At 36.9% G+C, this 19457-nt stretch overlaps 2 protein-coding genes across 4 annotated transcripts; one reads left to right on the forward strand and one right to left on the reverse strand.

Annotated features, from left to right (window-relative positions):
• The first annotated feature begins 304 nt into the window (after positions 1 to 304).
• Positions 305 to 10988, forward strand: Tpr2 (Tetratricopeptide repeat protein 2). The gene is made up of 8 exons (XM_074085495.1): positions 305 to 473; positions 1797 to 2047; positions 3545 to 3743; positions 4924 to 5062; positions 5286 to 5403; positions 5770 to 6187; positions 7254 to 7432; positions 9167 to 10988. The coding sequence occupies exons 1-8, from the start codon at positions 406 to 408 to the stop codon at positions 9265 to 9267; spliced, it is 1473 nt and encodes a 490-aa protein (XP_073941596.1). The 5' UTR covers positions 305 to 405; the 3' UTR covers positions 9268 to 10988.
• Positions 10989 to 12350: 1362 nt separating this feature from the next.
• LOC141426528 (uncharacterized) lies at positions 12351 to 18496 on the reverse strand. 3 transcript variants are annotated; one of them, XM_074085501.1, is made up of 6 exons: positions 18318 to 18496; positions 18135 to 18205; positions 14996 to 15455; positions 14024 to 14126; positions 13431 to 13630; positions 12351 to 12642 (listed from the first exon to the last, which is right to left on the reverse strand). In XM_074085501.1, exons 4-6 carry the CDS (start codon positions 14123 to 14125, stop codon positions 12519 to 12521), a joined length of 426 nt encoding a protein of 141 aa, XP_073941602.1. In that variant the 5' UTR covers position 14126; positions 14996 to 15455; positions 18135 to 18205; positions 18318 to 18496; the 3' UTR covers positions 12351 to 12518. The 3 variants fall into 3 exon arrangements, with proteins under 3 accessions (XP_073941602.1, XP_073941603.1, XP_073941601.1); XM_074085502.1 differs by lacking the exons at positions 14996 to 15455; positions 18135 to 18205; positions 18318 to 18496 and adding an exon at positions 14209 to 14335; XM_074085500.1 differs by lacking the exons at positions 14996 to 15455; positions 18135 to 18205; positions 18318 to 18496 and having other exon boundaries at positions 14024 to 14337.
• Between the last annotated feature and the right edge of the window lie 961 nt (positions 18497 to 19457).

The raw sequence follows: 19457 nt of genomic DNA on the forward strand, positions 1-19457 counted from the left end.
ATTTTGAGGTTTTTTACCCTAAAAACGAAAATAAAAACGCAAATGCGACTCGCTTATAAATGCTAATTATTAATAAACTTAGCTAAACTACTACCGCTTAAATATAATATAAATACCGTTATAATGTTAACGATACTTTTTTTAACGTTAATTTAATGAATAGCTGATATACGTTAAAATTTTTTTTACCGGTAAAAAGTTGTATAGTAACGGTAAATCGTTTAACGTTAATTATCATTTAACGTTAAATCGGTTTGACAGTTGGTAACGTTACCACTTTTTAACGGTATTTAAAGCCCTATTACAAACTGACCTCTGTCTGTGGTTCTTTTGTGAATCCGTCGTCAAAATAATAAAGGAGACATCATTTTATTAAAAAATCATTGAAAATTTGTAAAACTAAAAATGGCGGAATCAGACATTGTGGATTTGGATCTTACAAACGATGATTTACTTCCTAAAAGTCCAGAAAGGTAAAAATATTAACTTGTTATCACTTTTGTACAAAGGCATGACATGAATCAATCTTTTGATATTTTTGTATTGATTGAGTAGTGTAATTTATGTGGCTGGCATAATTCTCTTAGGAAAACATAAATAATCTTTAAATATTAAAAATGTGTTGCTGACAAACCAATAATGTTGGTGTAAAAATGATAGTAGCTTGACATTTGACCCACTTCCATCGACCAAAAAACACCTGGCCAATTTTAGAACAACGAGTTAGCTAATAAACAATAATAAAGTTGCACAGCTGCATGACAATAACAATATAGTTTACTCGGACGACCAACTGAAAATAGTTATAAATAAGTTATTAGTTATTATGTTAATCATTTACAATGTTTGCAAAAATCTACTTGCCTGCATCATGGAAACAAATCTTGGCAACTATAAGATGTTATAGATTAATAAAATTATAAAGAACCGAAGTTCATTATAAATGTATGTACTTATAAGGTAGTTTTAAAACAGCAATAATATATTGCAATAATAATATAAATGAAATAAGTAGGTACCTTCCTGCTAACATCACCTACATTAATTGAGATCTATTTTGGTTGTCATTATAGTTCTTGCTAGGTTTTGTTTGATGAGTTCGGCAACTGCTAAACACAATACATGATAGTCACTATATTAGTTACTCATCATATTAGTCACTGATGACCATTAAAATTGTATTTATTTATTTGATTATTAGGTGCTGGGTCTTGTTTCGCGCATAATAACTACTAGCACTACTAGCAACTACAAATATAACCTGACATTCCCTTTAGCTTTCTGAATTACAAAGTTCATTTGCCTCTATTGGTTGGGCAAAAAGTGACAAGACTGTTACAACAGCATGTGTCCTACAGTCCAGCCAGTCCCAGGGTCCATAGATTATTAGTAATACATAAATCTTATTTCCGAAGTTGAGGCTTTGCTGTTTTTCTTTGTGCTGTATGCACTTTGTGCCCTTGACCACAAAACCACAAACTTTTGTGTATGCGGTCAGACTATACCGAAGGGGGCACCTTACAATTTTTTTTTTATTGCGGTTACATTTCATACTAACCACTCCTCGCTTTGCTCGTCGTAAAGTAAAATATGCTTATTTTAACGTAATCTATTCAATAACATCATTTAAAATGTGTCATTATGACTTCATTTTGGTAAAATTGTGCCTCCTAATTGTGCCCCCTTTGCTACAGTCCAACCGTGTATGCAAAACCCATCATACGGATTGCATGGATCATACAGTGAGCTATTCCCAAAATTTTATAATTTTGAACTCAGTATATTTTTAATTCCAGCCAGGCTGAAGAAAAGAAAGAAAGTGGCAATCACCTCTACAAGTATAAAAATTATAAGAGTGCTCTAGTGCTGTATGATGAAGCTATCAAGTTGTGCCCGGAGAATGCCTCATATTATGGCAACAGGTCAGCTTGTTACATGATGCTTGGCATGTACAAGAAAGCATTGGAAGATGCACAGAAGTCAGTAGCCTTGGACCCTACTTTTACAAAAGGGTACATCCGCATTGCAAAATGCTGCATTGCTCTAGGTAAGTTGTTCAAAGTTTTTTGCTGTTTACTTTTGAATTGCATATAATAGGTTTCATTTACCTACTAAAAATTGTTATCACCATCTGAAAATACATTGGTAGAGTAAAAGGAGTAGTTAAACTTGAATGGTGTTTAAGAGGCATGCTTCAGATTTTTTGCTTATATTTGTTCTGATAGATTAAATTTAGTTTTAGTATGTCTGTCTCAAGCCTTTTAAGAAACACAAATATTTGCACAGGTAAATGCTGTTACATGTCTTTCAAGTCTTGTAATAGATGTAAATTTGGATCATAATTCTTAATGTTTTTACCCAACTACCCGAAGGAGGGTTATTTATTAATAAATCCTGCTTTTCAACAAACATGCTGCTGTTTACAAAATATAAAAACTGGTCAAACATAATATACATACCTAATGGACATTGGTTACACATTAATTCTGTTATCACAGTTCAGTCCACCATTCTATTCAAAATGATGAAAGAATTGCCATGTATTTATCTCAAGCTGAGAGACTGATGAAACTAAATGATTTCAATAATATTCATCAATCTTATGTGAATAACAGAAAGCCAGAATGATGGACTGAACTGACGCCTGAATGTGTGTGTAACCAAAATCATACACTTTGCTGCTGCTAGGAGTATAGCTTGATTCACGTAAAAAGAGCGCTGGCAATATACTTGCGCAGTGAGCAATTAACCGACCAAACGGATGGAAAAATGTGAGGCGCGGGGAGGGGACACGCGCTGCTTGGCTGTGCCGTCGCGCTATTGGTTGGGCAGTCGACCTTTGCTTTCCGCACCGAGTCCACGCTCCTTTCGCTCCCAAAGTACAGTTTCGCGCACAAAGTGTTTAGCACGATGGTTTTGCATAGAAAGGAATGGAAAATGATCTATGATAAATAGAATCTGATAGTGGTGCCGCAACAAATTTAAAACAATATTTGCAACGGACTGCTGAGGTAACTAAAACTTCCATGGCTACAGTGAGTCGAATTGTTAAAAACGCAAAAAGTTCGGAATTTGTAGCTGTTTTTCGCACACACGAAAAAAAATAAAAGGGTAAAAAATAAACCCATAATAGACATTGATAGTTTTGATCAAGGTGTAATTAAACGAGATATCCACAATTTTCATATTACTCAAAAAGAATTGCCGACTATAGATAAACTAATATTGTTCTATAATAAACATGACATGATTATACAATATTATAGCGAGTATTTTCGTGCGCGACGGTACCCCTGCGCAAACATATCCCCTCCATCACACATATCCCCTCTCTTCCAGCGCTCTTTTTACGTGAGCCGTACTGTACTGGTAGTGTTTTGGTTGCTAACTTGGGCTGGGAATACACATGCCTGTAGTTCGCACGTTTTCGTGAAAGTAGCTTGTATCATATTTGTTCACTTACATAAGCCAACTACTGGTTCTAGCCTTATATAGCAATAAGTAGCCAAAAACAAAAAAATAAAATGAATGCCGTTTTTTACAGGGGATATATCAGGTGGGGAGCAGGCAGTTCGAGCGGCCACGGAGCTTGGTGGCGCTGATTGCGTGACCAGCGAGCGTCGCGCGTTGGAGTCGCTGCGCAGACTGCATGAGGACGCGCAGCGAGCCATGGAGACCGAGGACTATCGGCGGGCTGTCTTCTGCATGGACCGCTGCCTTGACTACAGCCCCTGCAGCTCTAAGTAAATAATTGTTCTTGCCATTGTAATACAAGTTGGTATTTAAAATAATTATATCCATCATGATGATAATAACATTAGCTCAAATCCGCGCCTTCACTCTTGTGAATGAACAGAGAAACTGCCTGGTCTCCTGTCCCATGGGGATTTTGAAAAATCCTTCCTTAATGCACCTCTTCAATCATCATGGAATATGCCTGTCAAATTTTATGTTTATTGCTATATTTTGCTGTCTGTCACTCAGTCAATCAAGCTGGTTACATATTTGAACATCGAAAGTTAAAATACCTTTGGGTAAAATGTTCATGTTCAAAATATCGAAAATTACAATATTGACTGTATCGAAATATCGAAAATTAAAATATTTATATTGAAAAGTTAAAATATTTATAAGAAAATTAAAAAGTTTATATTGTCGAATGGTAAGATAACCTACGTCCAATATATCGAAAATATATTTATCTACAAAAGTGACATCGAAAGATATAAATATCGAAGTACAGAGTATCGAATATCTTATGTATGAACTATCACGTGCCTGGGTCGACGGAGCTCCGCCAGAGCTCCTATTCCGCTCAGTTGAGGCGCTTCAAAAAAATTTGGTTTGGTTAGGTTAGAACTGTGGCCACAACAACGAAAGAGCCGAGCGAGCGTGCCGCTAAAAATGACTAGATTATGTAAAATAAATGCTATTAAGAAAAAGGAGCATTAAATAAAGCAGATTTGTATGTACGATATTTTAATTTTCGACATTCAATTATTATTATGTTGACTTTTACAACTTAGATATAGCTATCGATATTTTTATTAATTCGATATTTTAATCAATCGACATTTTGAACATCAACAGTTTAATTTTCGATATTCAAATATGTAACCATCAAGCCATTACGTAACTGTTTCATCAATCATGAATCAGCATGTAGCTGTGGGGGGCTGAAATTACAAGTCATGCTGAATAAAACAGATTTGTTACTCTTTATTGTAGAAAAAGGTAATACATTTTTTTTTCTGTCTTATTGCTGTATGTATGCTATTTTATTGTAATGGATCCAAGTAATAGATGACCGTGGCGTGTGAGGCATTTCATTGGCTGTCACGAGTAGATGACTGGGGCGGTAAAGATGTTAAAGCTTTTTGAAAATTTTCAATATTAAGAGTATTACAAATTTTATGATTTCAGGGCAAAATTGAGAAAAGCGGAATGCTTGGCTATGATTGGTCGCAGCCAAGAAGCCCAAGAGATTGCAAATGATTCTTTGAGGTTTGATAGTTTTGATGCCGAGGCTATATTCGTGCGTGGCCTCTGTCTTTATTTTGAGGTATGTAAATAATAATAATAATAAATTTCTTTATTTAGGCATTTTTTTTTTTAAACCCATACAATTTAATACAATTAAAATGGTAAAAATAACATGCATTTAAAATTACAATTAAAATTAAAATTTACAATTTTACATGTCATTAAATAATTTACACATATATCAATTGGACTTACAATCAACTATTTTTATGACAGTGATTATAACTATTTTTTTTTTACAGGATAAGGATGACCAAGCATTTAAGCATTTCCAGCAAGTATTGCGTCTTGCCCCAGATCACAAAAAAGCGATGGAAATTTACAAGAAGGCTAAACTGCTTAAACAAAAAAAAGAAGAAGGTAATGAATCGTTTTTTTAACTTTTAAATTTATAAGAATATTTACTTGAAGAATAAAAGCAAAATCACTATCAATATGGGGTCCACGGGAGATCAGACAGGGGTCCACGTTGGCGTGAAAAAAACAGGGTTTTGGGAATATAGTAGAAATCCAACAGCAGGGGGTCTACCAAAAACAGAAAAACTTTGAAAATGGTCTATAAGAAAAATATGTTTGGGAACCTCTGATATATATCATAACCAATAGCAATATTCAATATGCATATCATCACCACATAATGTCATTTTCCATTTGTTTCTCAAATTCAGTTTCAACAATAAGGTAAATGTACACCAATTATTTAATTATCTTTCTTATATATTATAGGTAATGAAGCATTCAAAATGGGGCGCTGGCAGCAAGCCCTTAACCTCTACAAGGAAGCTTTGACAATTGATAAACACAACAAAGCTGTAAATGCTAAGCTCTACTTCAACATAGCGACAGTGCGCTCCAAACTCAACCAAATTAAGGAAGCTGCTGAAGCTTGCACTGCTGCCCTTGAATTGGATGACAACTATGTAAAAGCCCTACTTCGTCGAGCTAAGTGTTATACCGAGCTTGAAGAATTCGAGGAAGCAGTCAAAGATTATGAGAGACTATACAAAATAGACAAAAGCAAAGAAAACAAACAACTACTCCATGAAGCCAAAATTGCTCTTAAGAAGTCCAAACGCAAAGACTATTACAAAATACTTGGAATTGATAAAACTGCTTCTGAAGACGACATTAAGAAGGCTTACAGGTATGGTTTCCTCCGTGGATGTCGTAAGAGGCGACAAAGGATATAGGTTAAGGTATACTGTAGGCCACATGCTAGCAACCTGTCACTATTGTACATACCGATTTTAAATAATTTATTGAATCAGGCGTTACTTTGCGGAGGTCCATATCAATGAACTAAAAGAATTTCCTTGCTCACCCGCTACCTAACGATAGCTAAGCTTATGCAAAATATGCGTGTTCATTCATGCAGTTCCTCCACCTCCAAGAACACACACAAATCACACAAACCCATCTGTCACCACCACCACACTATACTGACGCGTTTCGAACTCAACCAGAGCTCATCTTCACAGTGACACAACCATACACCATGCTACCAGTTGTTAGACTAACGAACCACAACCATTGTTTTAATTTGTCACTGTAACTCTCCAACTACCCACAAAGTATTAATATATTTTTTTTATTTTTTTTATTACCGTCCTTGAAAACTACCTTGATTTTTATTTATTTACTGTCAAGGCATGTTTTATTAACTACCATTGCTGAAATTAGATCCAAGCCGTAGCAAGGGAGATGAAACTAAACTTACTTACTTAATAGAATAAATGTTGTGCATTTATCATGCTCTGTCAATTAACTTCAGTACCCATCATGCAGCCGTTTTGACATTTAAGCAGCGTTACCATCAATAATGTGTGAGGATATGTTGCGAGGGAAGTGCTTTTCATTAACCAATAAAAACGCTTCATTTACACATCCTCGCACAGCACATCTCTGGTGGAAACAGCTGAGCGGAGCGAGGCGAGGTAAATTAATCGTTTCTATTGGTTAATGAAAAACATATTCCTCATAACACATTCTCGCACATCTCTGGTGGAAACGCTGCTTAAATAATAAACTTCCATTGATATCAATGGATATGAAAATTGCACACATTTAATATAATAATTATTATTATTGAATAATCAAATTGATTGACACCTCGGGTGCCATCGTATTTCGATTGAGATCAGACTTTTCTGGATGGAAATAGATTATGCACTGTACATCTGTACTATAATTTTCCACTTTTGTCGTTCCAGGAAGCGCGCCCTAGTGCACCACCCGGACAGGCACGCGGGCGCGCCGGACAGCGAGCGCCGCGACCAGGAGCGCCGTTTCAAGGAGGTCGGGGAGGCCTACGGCGTTCTCAGCGACCCGCGCAAACGCGCGCGCTTTGACCACGGCCTGGACCTCGACGACGACAGCTCTGGCATGTCTGGTTAGTAGAATACAGGCCAAGTGCGAGTCAGGCCACGTCTCAGATCATAGTAAAGAATAGATATGTAACGACGCGCGGTGCGTGGAGCCGCGACATGCACAAAACACAACATCGCTCGCGAAGCCAGCAGCGCCGCACTTTAGTCGCGATTCAGACGTGCCTCCGTAATCTTTTCCGACATTTTTGCTAAATGCCGTGTTGTTCTATCATTACGTGTAAAAACAGAAGTGACACAAAAACTACAAGAATAATGGAGTCACTTACAGTCAAGGGCAAAGATATCGATACGGCCAAAGTTACAAAAATATGTATACACGACTTTATGCACTTAACATTAAGGCCGTGTATATATATTTTTGCAACTTTGGCCGTGTCGATATCTTTGCCCTTGACTGTACCATATGCGAGTATTACAAATTCATTGGTATTTTGGTTAAAAGCTAATAAAACTAAACAATTATACGAATAAAACGAGTTACCATGATACCAAACTCGGTAGTGATGTTTTTAACACATGTCATACATTGACGGTTTAGTACAGCGACTAAAGTACAATTCCTGACAACTACGGTAGCACACTTGATGTTGTTGCAATTATCATCATCATAGTCACATCACAGCCTTGCAGCCCGTGTTTATATTAGTAAATACAGGATTGTCAGACTTACATTGTGTCACATTTAATGACAGCTCAATTTATGCCACTGCTACCGTCTTCATTGCTGCGTGAAAGTAACGTTTTTGCAACTTTGGCCGTGTCGATATCTTTGCCCTTGACTGTACATGGTACTGCCGCATGAGCCGTTCTGTTGTGTCCGTGTAGTAGTGTTATTACTACGAATGTTTTACTTAGTGTGCGGTCCAATCAGCATTAGAACGGTAGTAGGCTTCACGGTTGATGTGTGCGTGAGTCTAATATTTACAATGGCTTGCATGTAGTTGAAAAGCACACATCTAAAGTGGCGACAGCGGTATCGAAACAAAATCGCTGTTAGGGTATGTCTTCTTCTTTCTATGGTCTGAGGGCCACGTCCATGGTCTGTCCTATCTTGGGGGGCAAACCGTAGCGCTCGCCCCTGGCGGCAATCTTAAGACTGCGTCAAGTTCTATGTTGTAAATAACTAGCCTTATTTGCTACAAATTGCGCCTAAATTAACCTTTGCCCGCGGATTCGGTCGCTATAAAATCGAGGTAACACGTAGCTTCTTACAGGCATATAGCTTTTAGCCTCTGCTTTGCTTGGATAAACTTAGATGAACATGAAAAATATACTACTGATGAAATAAAAGCTTGTAATAAACAAACGATAGCGCGTTTTTAAATGCACATAAGTAGTGTTCACTATTGAATATTGGTAAAAGTTTTTAGTATTTACTTGCTTTAAAAGAAATAGGGTACATATGTATACACAGGCCTTCTCGGGTAAAATTGCGCATTTTATGCACTTGTTTCTAAAATATAGTATTATGTAAAACTTAGCTGCCGAAACATGCCAGTTAAATAATTTCAAATTGTTACTGATTCGTCGCATTCCTTATTCGTCGTATTCATGTTTCGTCGGAATTAAGGAAGATTCGTTTTAAATATTAAATACCAAAGTACTCACGGTAATTGCATAGTTTCATTTAATATTGAAAATCCGACGAATCAGGAATCCGACGAAACAGGATTACAACGCGTCAGGAACAATTCATAATTTCTACTACTAGACTAAGTTTTTGCCTCTTTTTGCAGATATCGACCCGAACGTAGTGTTCCAGACATTCTTCAACCCTGGTGGTTTCCAACCTGGCGGAGGATTTCCCGGAACAGCATTTAGCTTCCAGTTTGGTTAAAAAGTCATAAAAATGAGTAACAATAACATGCAGGTTTTATTATTTCAAAATTTTAATTACTAATTCAATAAGATAGCCATTCCAAATTGTAAGAACAAAATTAGTTCACATTGAATCTTTAATCCTGCCTTTGTAGCAAATCCTCTTCTACGATGTGGATAACGTATAAACCAGTTATTTATTATTATTTATATACCTAAGACAAATAACAGCCGAAGATTTACATTAATACAATTTAATGAGTGAGCGTGAAGTGTAACGTTCTGATGAAAGTAATGATATTAAATTTGTTGTAGAATTTTAATTAATATAAAATAGTGTTGCATTGGTGCCTGTTAAATTATCGACTTACGAGTAGAATTGATACTAGGCTGGGATGCATAAAAATCTATAAAAGTATATATCTGAGTAACAAAATAGTAAATAAAATACTAACTGCATACAACTTATTTATAGATTAATCTTATTGACTGATTTGGTTAAGTACTTTTTTTCATTCTTGAAGCAGAAAATTGTCTTTAAATTTAAGCGTCTCTTGTAATTATAAAGTAATGTACTAGTTCGTGATAGTGCAAAAAATAAATCTAAATTGCAGGCTTCAATTGCAGACAATTCTTTGATCGAACGATGAACGATGTTGTGACGAGATGAGATCATTGCATGATCGCACGATCGCTGGCCAGTTAGATCAACGCTTTATTGATAAGTTGTTGGTAAACTATACGAATCAAAGAGGTACCTCATAGTCAAAATACCATATACGGGACTTATCACGCTATTTTTACACAAGTAATATGTACCTCGACGTTTCGGCAACGTACCAAGAGGTACCTTGATGACAGTTCTTGCTCAAAAGTGGTAAATAGCAGTCTTTGTTTCTTAACCAAACCAGAATTATGATTACTTACTATGAAGTTAGAAATAATTTGGTACAGCATATTCAATTTCAAACCGAGTTGCTAAAGTTATTGCCTTTGAGTAACACTTGCAAGAGCTACTACTGACAACATCCAAGTTTATTATGGTCATTATTCGAGCGTTTCAACCGCCTGGATTTTCGTGATCACATTTTGTTATGAGTGGGCTTTAGAATTGGATGACATTTTCTATTATTTTTAGACGTCCTGTACTTCTACTAGATAACCTAGAAACTAACCATCTTCTACAATGTCAACAAAAATGTGCCCACGTAAATCAAATAAAATAAACGCTCAAATAATGACCCTTAGTAAGCTTAAAAAATAACTTCTGATATGGCCGAGTTCAGAACAGAAGAGAAACAAATCCCTATTTGCATTGTCTTTCTCATTCCCTAATTAGAAAGATTTCAGTAAGTATAGTTCAATATCTGATGAGGAGCGTGGACAGCTTCTGATATATTTCTGATAATAACCAATGGGAACTGTCATGTGTGCCCTCGTGCTCCCTTCGTTGCAAATCTAATGATAATAAATAGTATTGATGGGTAGGCTTCGTTATCAACCAAAATGAAATTTGCTCGTATACTGATTGCTTCTATTAAAAAAGTACCTGGTATCTGTATTGTAGTAGTTAAAACCATAGTATGTTCACATAAAATATGTGTCTGTATGTCATTTCTTTACTTAAAATTTAAACAATAATTTACACTGATTGTTGTTCCCAATAGGACTAAATAAATGCCAACTAGGAGGATATACTTGGAATTAACTATAATATTTAGAAATAAAGTTTTCACCAAACTTGGCTTTATTATTATATTAAAAGTGTTTCTGTAAGTCAAAACACATGCGTAAGCAATTCAAAACACGACCTTATTTTTAACTAACCTGACAAATCGGAAATTTCTAGAGATATGCCGACTAGTCGGTAAAGCCGACTATCCGATCACTATCGTAGTCGGCGAATAGTCGGCAAAAAGCGCCGACTATCTGGCTTCTTACTTTGGACGTATATTTTAATAAAATATTTATTTTCATGTAGGTAGGCATACACAGAGGGGGAATTACATAAAAACCTTCCCTACATAAAACCTTACATGAAAGCTGTTCATTCTTGTAGTATTTACTGTTTTTCCTTGCCCATACGAGAAATTATATTTTGGCATTAGTTATACCTACTTCCATACACAAGACTTTCTTTTTGACATCATCATGTCCGCCGGAACACGTCCACTGCCGGACATGCTGCCTCCCCCAAGGCTCTCCACTCAGACCGGTCTTGTGCTTTCCGCATCCACCGCGATCCCGCGATCTTAACCGGGTCGGAGCTCCATCTTGTTGGAGGCCTACCAACACCTCGTCTCCCAGTCCGCGGACGCCAATCTTCTGACCCTATCGGCCATCAGTCCTGCGAGCAATGTGCCCTGCCCACTGCCACTTCAGTTTCGCAGTTGTTCGGGCTATGTCGGTAACCTTAGTTCTACTGCGAGCCCGAGCCCGACACCCGAGCATAGCCCTCTGAATGACTTTAAGCTTGCTCATGAGGCCCATCGTTCGCGACCACGTCTCAGATCCGTAAGTCATCACTGGCATCACACACTACACTGGTCATACTTCAAACACTGCGGTAATTTAAGGGTAATTTGAACGAAATAACATTGCGAAAAAAAAAGCTTCCCGAACGCTGCCCAGCCGAGTCAGATTCGACGAGTGATCTCTTTCTCGAAATTGGATCTACCTAGCTGGACTGTTTGTCTCAGGTATACATAGTCGTCAACAACTTTGAGCGCATAGCCTCCGAGTATTACGGGAGTTGGCACAACATGGACATTAGACACGACTTTCGTCTTGTCCATGTTTATTTTCAGTCCAACTCGGTCGGAGACTGCTGAGGTCAGTGAGCATAGCACTGAAGTCCTCTATGGTCTCTCAGCCATGACTAAAATGCAGCAGTGAACAGTTTCAGAGATCACATTTCCTTATCTGACTCCCCGCTGCAGAGGAATAGGCATCGCGCTCTGGTCTTGTAGTCGAACGGACATAGTGGCGTTTTCGTACAGACACTTCAACACTTCGATATACATAAGTCTATTTGGAGTCGGTTTTACTTTTTTGTTATTTGTTCTACTTTTATGCCTCGCACTGTAATAAAATAATACGATATCTTCGTCAACACTATTTATTATGAGCAAAATGCCATTTACATGTGTAAAAACCTTATAATATGCAATTGGTATAAAAGTAAGCAAAAACTCAAACTTCAAAAATTAATACGCAATATCAAATTACTGCTATTCAAATTAATGTAAGGCAAGGAAGTTTACGTCCATTCTACTTTTCATTTTCAGGCTTCTTATTCTTGTTTTTTGCTTTTTCTTTTGAATCTTTCTCGTAACTCATTGCTTTGTCGTCACTGGGACGCTTACTGGTTGTTTTACTCCCGATACCTTCAAATCTATAGAAAAAGTATTAAGTACTAAGTATTAAAATTACAGATTTATCAAACAATGTATGTGAATGTTTTTTTTGATATAGAAAAGTAGAAGGGTGGGTTCTGCATGTCAACTTCTATAATTTAAAATACAAACTGAAATATAGATGCACAGAATAACCAGAAAAATAAGACCAACACTGGGAATCGAACCCAGGTCCTCGGTATTCCGTACCACGTGCTATACCGCTACACCACTGCTGGTCAACGGTACAGACACGAATTTCCCCTATGCACCACATATCTCAGCTTGTTTGTTTCTTATTTAGCCACTTAAGCAGTGACGCTAGCGACATCTATACCGTAGCCCTCATCGAGAAACTGCTGAGTATGATAATGATGATTCTTTTTGATTCATTAATTTTTTTGTACCTACCTAGTTTTTTTCTCGCTTTTTAGTAGGTACCTATATCTAATCTAAGTTTCCAAGAGCTGCTCCGGCTGCTCGTATTAATAAGAAGGCTAACTCAAAAACCACTGGCACAGAATATATAATAGTACTGACATATAATAGTATATATATAATAGTAGTGGGATCTTGATAAAATTAAAGTGGGATCACATGAAAAGCTCCAGCTTTCAAATAAAAAGGAATCATCAAAATCTGTTTACATAGAAGAGTTCTGAGGTACCTACTATATAAAAAAATACACTCTAATAGAGAACCTCCTTTTTTGAAGTCGATTAAAAGATTGAAGTTCTTTAGAAAGTATCAACCGCCAAGCCTTACCACCATGTTAACAAATACTTACTTTTTCATTTTAAACTGTTTCTTTTTCTCTGGCTTCGGAGCTTGATGAGCAGTTTTGAAAGTTAGGACGTAGCTTTTCACAATATCAACGTTCACAGTGGTATTTTCCGGATACATGCGCTTCTTCCAAAGCTCTCTTTCAGCTAACCACATTCTTTGGTACTCGTAGGAAAGGAGCCATCCTACGCGGGATTTGCCTTCCTGTAAAATGGCATGAATCTCTAACTGTGGAAGCTTTTCACCCCAGTTAACAACAGGGAGTTAATTTATAGTGCCACTCCCCACTCTCTTTATAAAGGTCTCTACTTTACCCATTACACCGTATCATATCATGACCATGTATAATGTATAGCAACGTCAGGCAAAAATATATTCTTTGTATTGAAAAGTATGAGATATGAGCTTTGAAATACTCAAAGGATATGAGACTGCCCACTGACACGTTTCCTAACCATCCGTCGCCGTCGCATCACGTTCGGAATTTCACCCTGTATGTATTATTTATACGGTTCTCGAGATACAGCCTTGAGACAGACAGATAGCGAAGCGACAGTAATTGGGTACCATTTGTCATCATAAATATAATGATCTTACCATAAATTTCCAAGGTTGAGGGTTGTATTTAGGAAAATCTGAAGAAATTATATTATGAACCGGCGCACATCGTTGAGCTTTTTCCCATTTGATGCCGCCCATCCTGCCCATGCCAAAACAAAAGTTTTAAGTGAGTTTGGGGATGCGAGATGAAGAATTACTATTTTTTACATGAAATTAAATACCTAATGGATTCCGATCGTCTGGCTGTCAAGTGTAGTAGTGAATGACAATAATATTGACTATTATTGCTCGGATATTATCACTGTTCAATGCATTTATCAATTTTGAAATCAGAATGTTATTCCATAGATACGAACCAAGGCGTATGTGAAACGTGTTTTAATTAAAAAAATATAATAATCTAAGATTAGGTGTCATCTACCCTGATTTCAGAGTATCACTAATAGCATCTTAGGCTCTATAGGTACTTATACTCTTTGATCTTAGGTATAGCCCAAGGGATCGCGAGAGCCAGACCTTCGATATTTTATAAAAGCTGAAATTCTGTGCAAAAAAACAGCCAAGAGCGTGTCGGACACGCCCAAAATAGGGTTCCGTAGCCATTACGAAAAATAAAGTAATATTTCGTATTTTATACGGAATCTTCCAAGTTTAGGTATACTTTATACCTTAAGCTGCTATTTACTCGTAAACTACTAATAATTCTCAAGCCAACTTAGCCGTTATAATTTTCCTTGAAAGTTGATATACTTACTACCATCCTGAATTTTTTCAAACTTTTCCACCCACCGGTTTAGATTTTAGAGGGGGGGAACGCTAGATTTAAATGAAAATTTGCACTTTAAGTTGAATATTTCGCAAACAAATCACTGAATCGAAAAATCGTCTTAGCAAACCCGTTCGCGTTAAAATCTCAATTTATATGGAAACACGAACAGCGCCTCTAGCGGAACGTTTGCGATTTTAACGCGAACGCGATCGAGACGTATTTTGTAACCGAAAACTTACACTAAGGGCACTGCAAAAAGGCCTGTAGCATAGTAACCGCGAGCGAACGTCGCGGGAATCCCCGCCTTCTCCCCCGAAAATTATAGATTATTGCGCATTAATTGCTTAAATATTCACAATTGATAATTCTATTTTTTTGTTTTAATTAATGTGTAAATACCTACTCTTAATAACATTTATAACCAGCCTGTTTTATTGTAATACATAAGATTCCTCTTAAATAATAATTTCATTAAGACAGAGTATACTCGTCAAAGGAACCGAGTTATTCGGCGCAGAGTACGGGTATCAAAAAAACTGCCGAATACACAGAGTACAGAGTAGTAAACGAGTACTCGGCCCATCTCTAAAGTTAAGTATTTAAGTAACAAAGTAAAAATTAAAGAACAGTTTTTTTTTGTGTTTTTATTTAGATACACTAAAGAGTCTTAGATTTAGGTCTTCCACTCCGCCAGTGTACCTGAAACAGAATAAATAATTTTGAGGAACTTGTATAAAATGGCACAACAAGCACATTCCCCAAAACGTTTTTTTTTGTGAATGTGTGCTTTATAATAGTCCATGTAATGCATTTAGCATCAAATGGGTGGAGTAAGCCTTTATTATACCCTCTTATTCTTTGCATGATTCTTATAAAAAGAACATGACTGCCTTGGAGGGATCAAATTAGGGTAACATAACTAACATACTCTTTTCCCCAACTTTTTTTTAATTATAGGCCAGCCTAGAGAACTTGCCAATGCGAGCATTGGTATTAGTAATATAATTGTCATAGAGGCTGTTTCACCATCCATTGCTGACTGTTAAATGTGATGCCATCTCAGTCTATTCGAACATAACAAATAGAGACGGCATCACATTTAACCGTCAGTTAACACTTATCAATGGATGGTGAAACAGCCCCATAATATCCTTTAAGGATAGAAATATCACAAAACAAAATGCCATTGAGCAAAATCTTTTACTAAAAATGAACACAGTGCACACATTTAACATCCTAAGTTCATTATAAACAAATCCACCCAGAGTATTTTACACCTTTATAATGTAGAACCTAAAAATCATATTTCCCTCTCTCTTTGGAGACAAATGGGGTTATTCCCACCTGTTACCACCAATTTGATATCAGTGGTAATGGTAGTGGTATGGCAATTTCTTTAGTGGGTATGAGATGGGAAAAAAATTCAATTAGTTACCACCACATTCATTTTAGTTTTCAGCAGTTTATTGTCAACATATTAAAAAAGGTTCTATTCTATTCAATATTTATGGAGTTATTTTATTTTATCTGTCTGTTACCACTAAAGTAATTGGTAGTAACTACTGGTTTTTTTCCCCCAGTAGTTACCACTGAGTGCTTTAGTGGTAAAAGATGGGAAAAAAATCCCAGCTGTTACCACTAGTAAAAATTGGTGGTAACAGGTGGGAATAACCCGACAAAATGTGAGCAACAGAGAGTAATATGATTTTGGGTTTTACCTTTATGTCCATTATTTGAACACTTCACCTTTCACATGCTTTGGCTTGGATCAGTCCAAAATTTAAGGGTATCTTTATCTTAGTCAGCATTAGAAAGGGTTAATGTAACTAACAGATACAGATTCCAGTCCCAGCCCCTTGGTAATACCTGTGGTAATATCTTGTTCAAATAGGGTCTATGCCAATTCAAAGTGCACCAATAAAATTGTGTATTTAATTATTCAAAGGTGGACAGAGTTCAAAAAGTTGGATGATGTTAACCAGTTGTATACTATACTACCTAGTAGTTAACCATACAAAACAACAGTGAAAAAAGTTATATTGTTACATGAACATTACCCATTTTATAGTCATCATCATCCCAGCCTGTATACGTCCCACAGCTGGGCACAGGCCTCCTCTCAGAACAAGAGGGCTTGGGCCATAGTTCCCACGCGGGCCCAGTGCAGATTGGGAACTTCACACACACCATTGATTTGTTTCGCAGGTTTGTGCAGGTTTCCTCACGATGTTTTCCTTCACCGCAAAGCTCGTGGTAAATTTCAAATATAACTCCGCACATGAATTTCGAAAAACTCAGAGGTGCAAGCCGGGGTTTGAACACACAACCCTTTGCTTGAGAGGCGATAGGTCAAACCACTAGGCCACCACGGCTTCCATTTTATAGTAGGTATGCATAATTCTCTCACACAATGTATCAAGATAATTTATTTGTCAAACATGAGTTCCTGTATACAATTAGTAAATTGAATATATAGATATTCATTAAATCATTTTTATGTCCTGTCCTACATGTCTTACCTTTCAGCATACAATTTTTTTACTTATTATTTTTATTTCTAAGAACCCGTGTTAATGTATCCAACTGTTATGCCTTTTATTTATAATGCCCTGTAAGTTTAGTTTGAACATGACCGTTGGCTGCATGGCATTTTTTTTTAAGTTTCCTCCAATTACTTCACTTCCGTACACGCGCACATACAAACCACCATAGCATAACTACAAACAATCCAAGAAAACTATTTCTATAAATCAAACGAAAACCATAAGACACGTGGTAATGAACTAACACGAGGTTATCAAAATAGAATCGGGTCCGGGTGTCTTAGAATGAACAGGTATGTAGGTAGGTATGTATATAGGTATATAATATTAAAGTACGAAACGTCATTCGTAGTAGGTAATGTATTAGTAAAATATTATAGATCAGTTGAATGAGCAAGGTAGTTTTGTCTTGTCAGTCTTCTTGTCTTAGACTATTGATGTATTCGTAAATTACAGATTCAAAGAGGCGTGAACGTTGAACAAACAAACTAAACGTTTTCTAGAGTCACCATTTTGAGAATTACAAAATTAAACGTGACCATAAAATTAAACAACACACTAATGAAGCGTTATGACAAATCTATTTAAATATTACTAATGCATGCGTCGATTACCTCTTCGAACTTCGGATTGAAGTTCTTTGTGAGCATTTTATTGGACCCTATACAAGAGATTAGAATTATAATGGTAGAACACGAACAATGAAAGCACACTATAGAGCTTAATGACAGATCTAATCAAGTTAGTCGAATACCTCATTGGATGGAAGTTTGTAAGCTAAATTTCAAAGACCCTATTTAAGAGGTTAGAATTAATATACAACAGTAATACTCACCCAGTTTATTTGGACCTCGCACGCATCTTCCTGCGTTTACGCTTTAGCCTTCGCATGCGCTTCTTACGCCACTGAAATAGTTAACAAAACCTCCAGATAAAACGTGCATTTAGGTTTACATGTCTGAAGTCACAATCATATTAGTATATACGAACAACAAATAAACTGAAAAATAAACTATACCTTGGCTCTCATTCCGATGAAATCAAAGATTTACTTTAGATAAACTGCTTATTTGTCAATGATCGTCCTTATAACTCAGGATAACATAAGGCCGGCCGCGAAATGCGAACAGGCCCGTACGAGCGAAGTCTTGGAAAGAAAGAATTAACTGGAGTTGCCAGAAGTGGCCGGCCAGAACTAACATACTTAGAATTTTTTATTGCCAGCATTCATAAATAAAACATAGGGTATTATGGTGCGTACACACCGGCCCAACGAACGCCAACGAAGGATATTCAACGTTGGCTTCGCGTCAAACTTCAAGCGAGCAAACGTTTTTTGGCACCTGATTCCGGCTTGCATTCCCAATTTAAAAATGGACGACGATGATATGATTTGAATTGATAGTTGATGTTACCATCACGCTTCGGATCGCTGGCAGACGCCAACGAACGTGCGTTGGTGTTTGCTAAGACGTCCAGACAGGACCAACGAAACCCGTTCGTTGGGCCGGTGTGTATGGGTGTGTACGCGCTATTAGGCAAAGCTCTGCGCAGAGGGGCTACTACGAAATTTGATAATCGAAGTTTGTGTCGTGCCATTTCTCTCACTCGTATTAAATAATAATTGCGTCAGCTGGACGGCAAGATAAGAAGTTCGAATTTTGCACTTCGTGGTATAGGGCCAGGGGCGACACTAGCGACTCATGATAACTATTTTGTCGCTACGTCAAATCATGACCAAAGAGTATTAGTACCTTTAAAAATCATGACAATATTATAAGACTAATATGCTTAGAGAAACGGGCCCATAAGCCGTCCAGATAGGACCAACGAAACCCATTCGTGGCTTATCGTTGAGCCGGGGTGTATGCAGCTTTTCAGACTACTAAGGGTTCTATATATTCTGTCTTGATTCTGTCGGATAATGAAGAGCATTCTTTATATTATTGCACTGGCAATACAACAAAAGTCACGTCCAAAAAAAAAGGATTGACTTGGGTCACCGTCACGTCAGTAACCAAATCTGTCAACTGGCTGCCACTTACCTACTGCCGTTGATGTGTTCGCGCCAAATCTATTATAACCGTATATTTTTGTTGTAAATGAGTTTATGGAAGAAGTGACTGCGTAGCATCAATATTGAGTTAAAGTAAGTTAT

This window comes from Choristoneura fumiferana, chromosome 3, assembly GCF_025370935.1.
Source record: "Choristoneura fumiferana chromosome 3, NRCan_CFum_1, whole genome shotgun sequence".
Lineage (NCBI taxonomy): Eukaryota > Metazoa > Arthropoda > Insecta > Lepidoptera > Tortricidae > Choristoneura > Choristoneura fumiferana.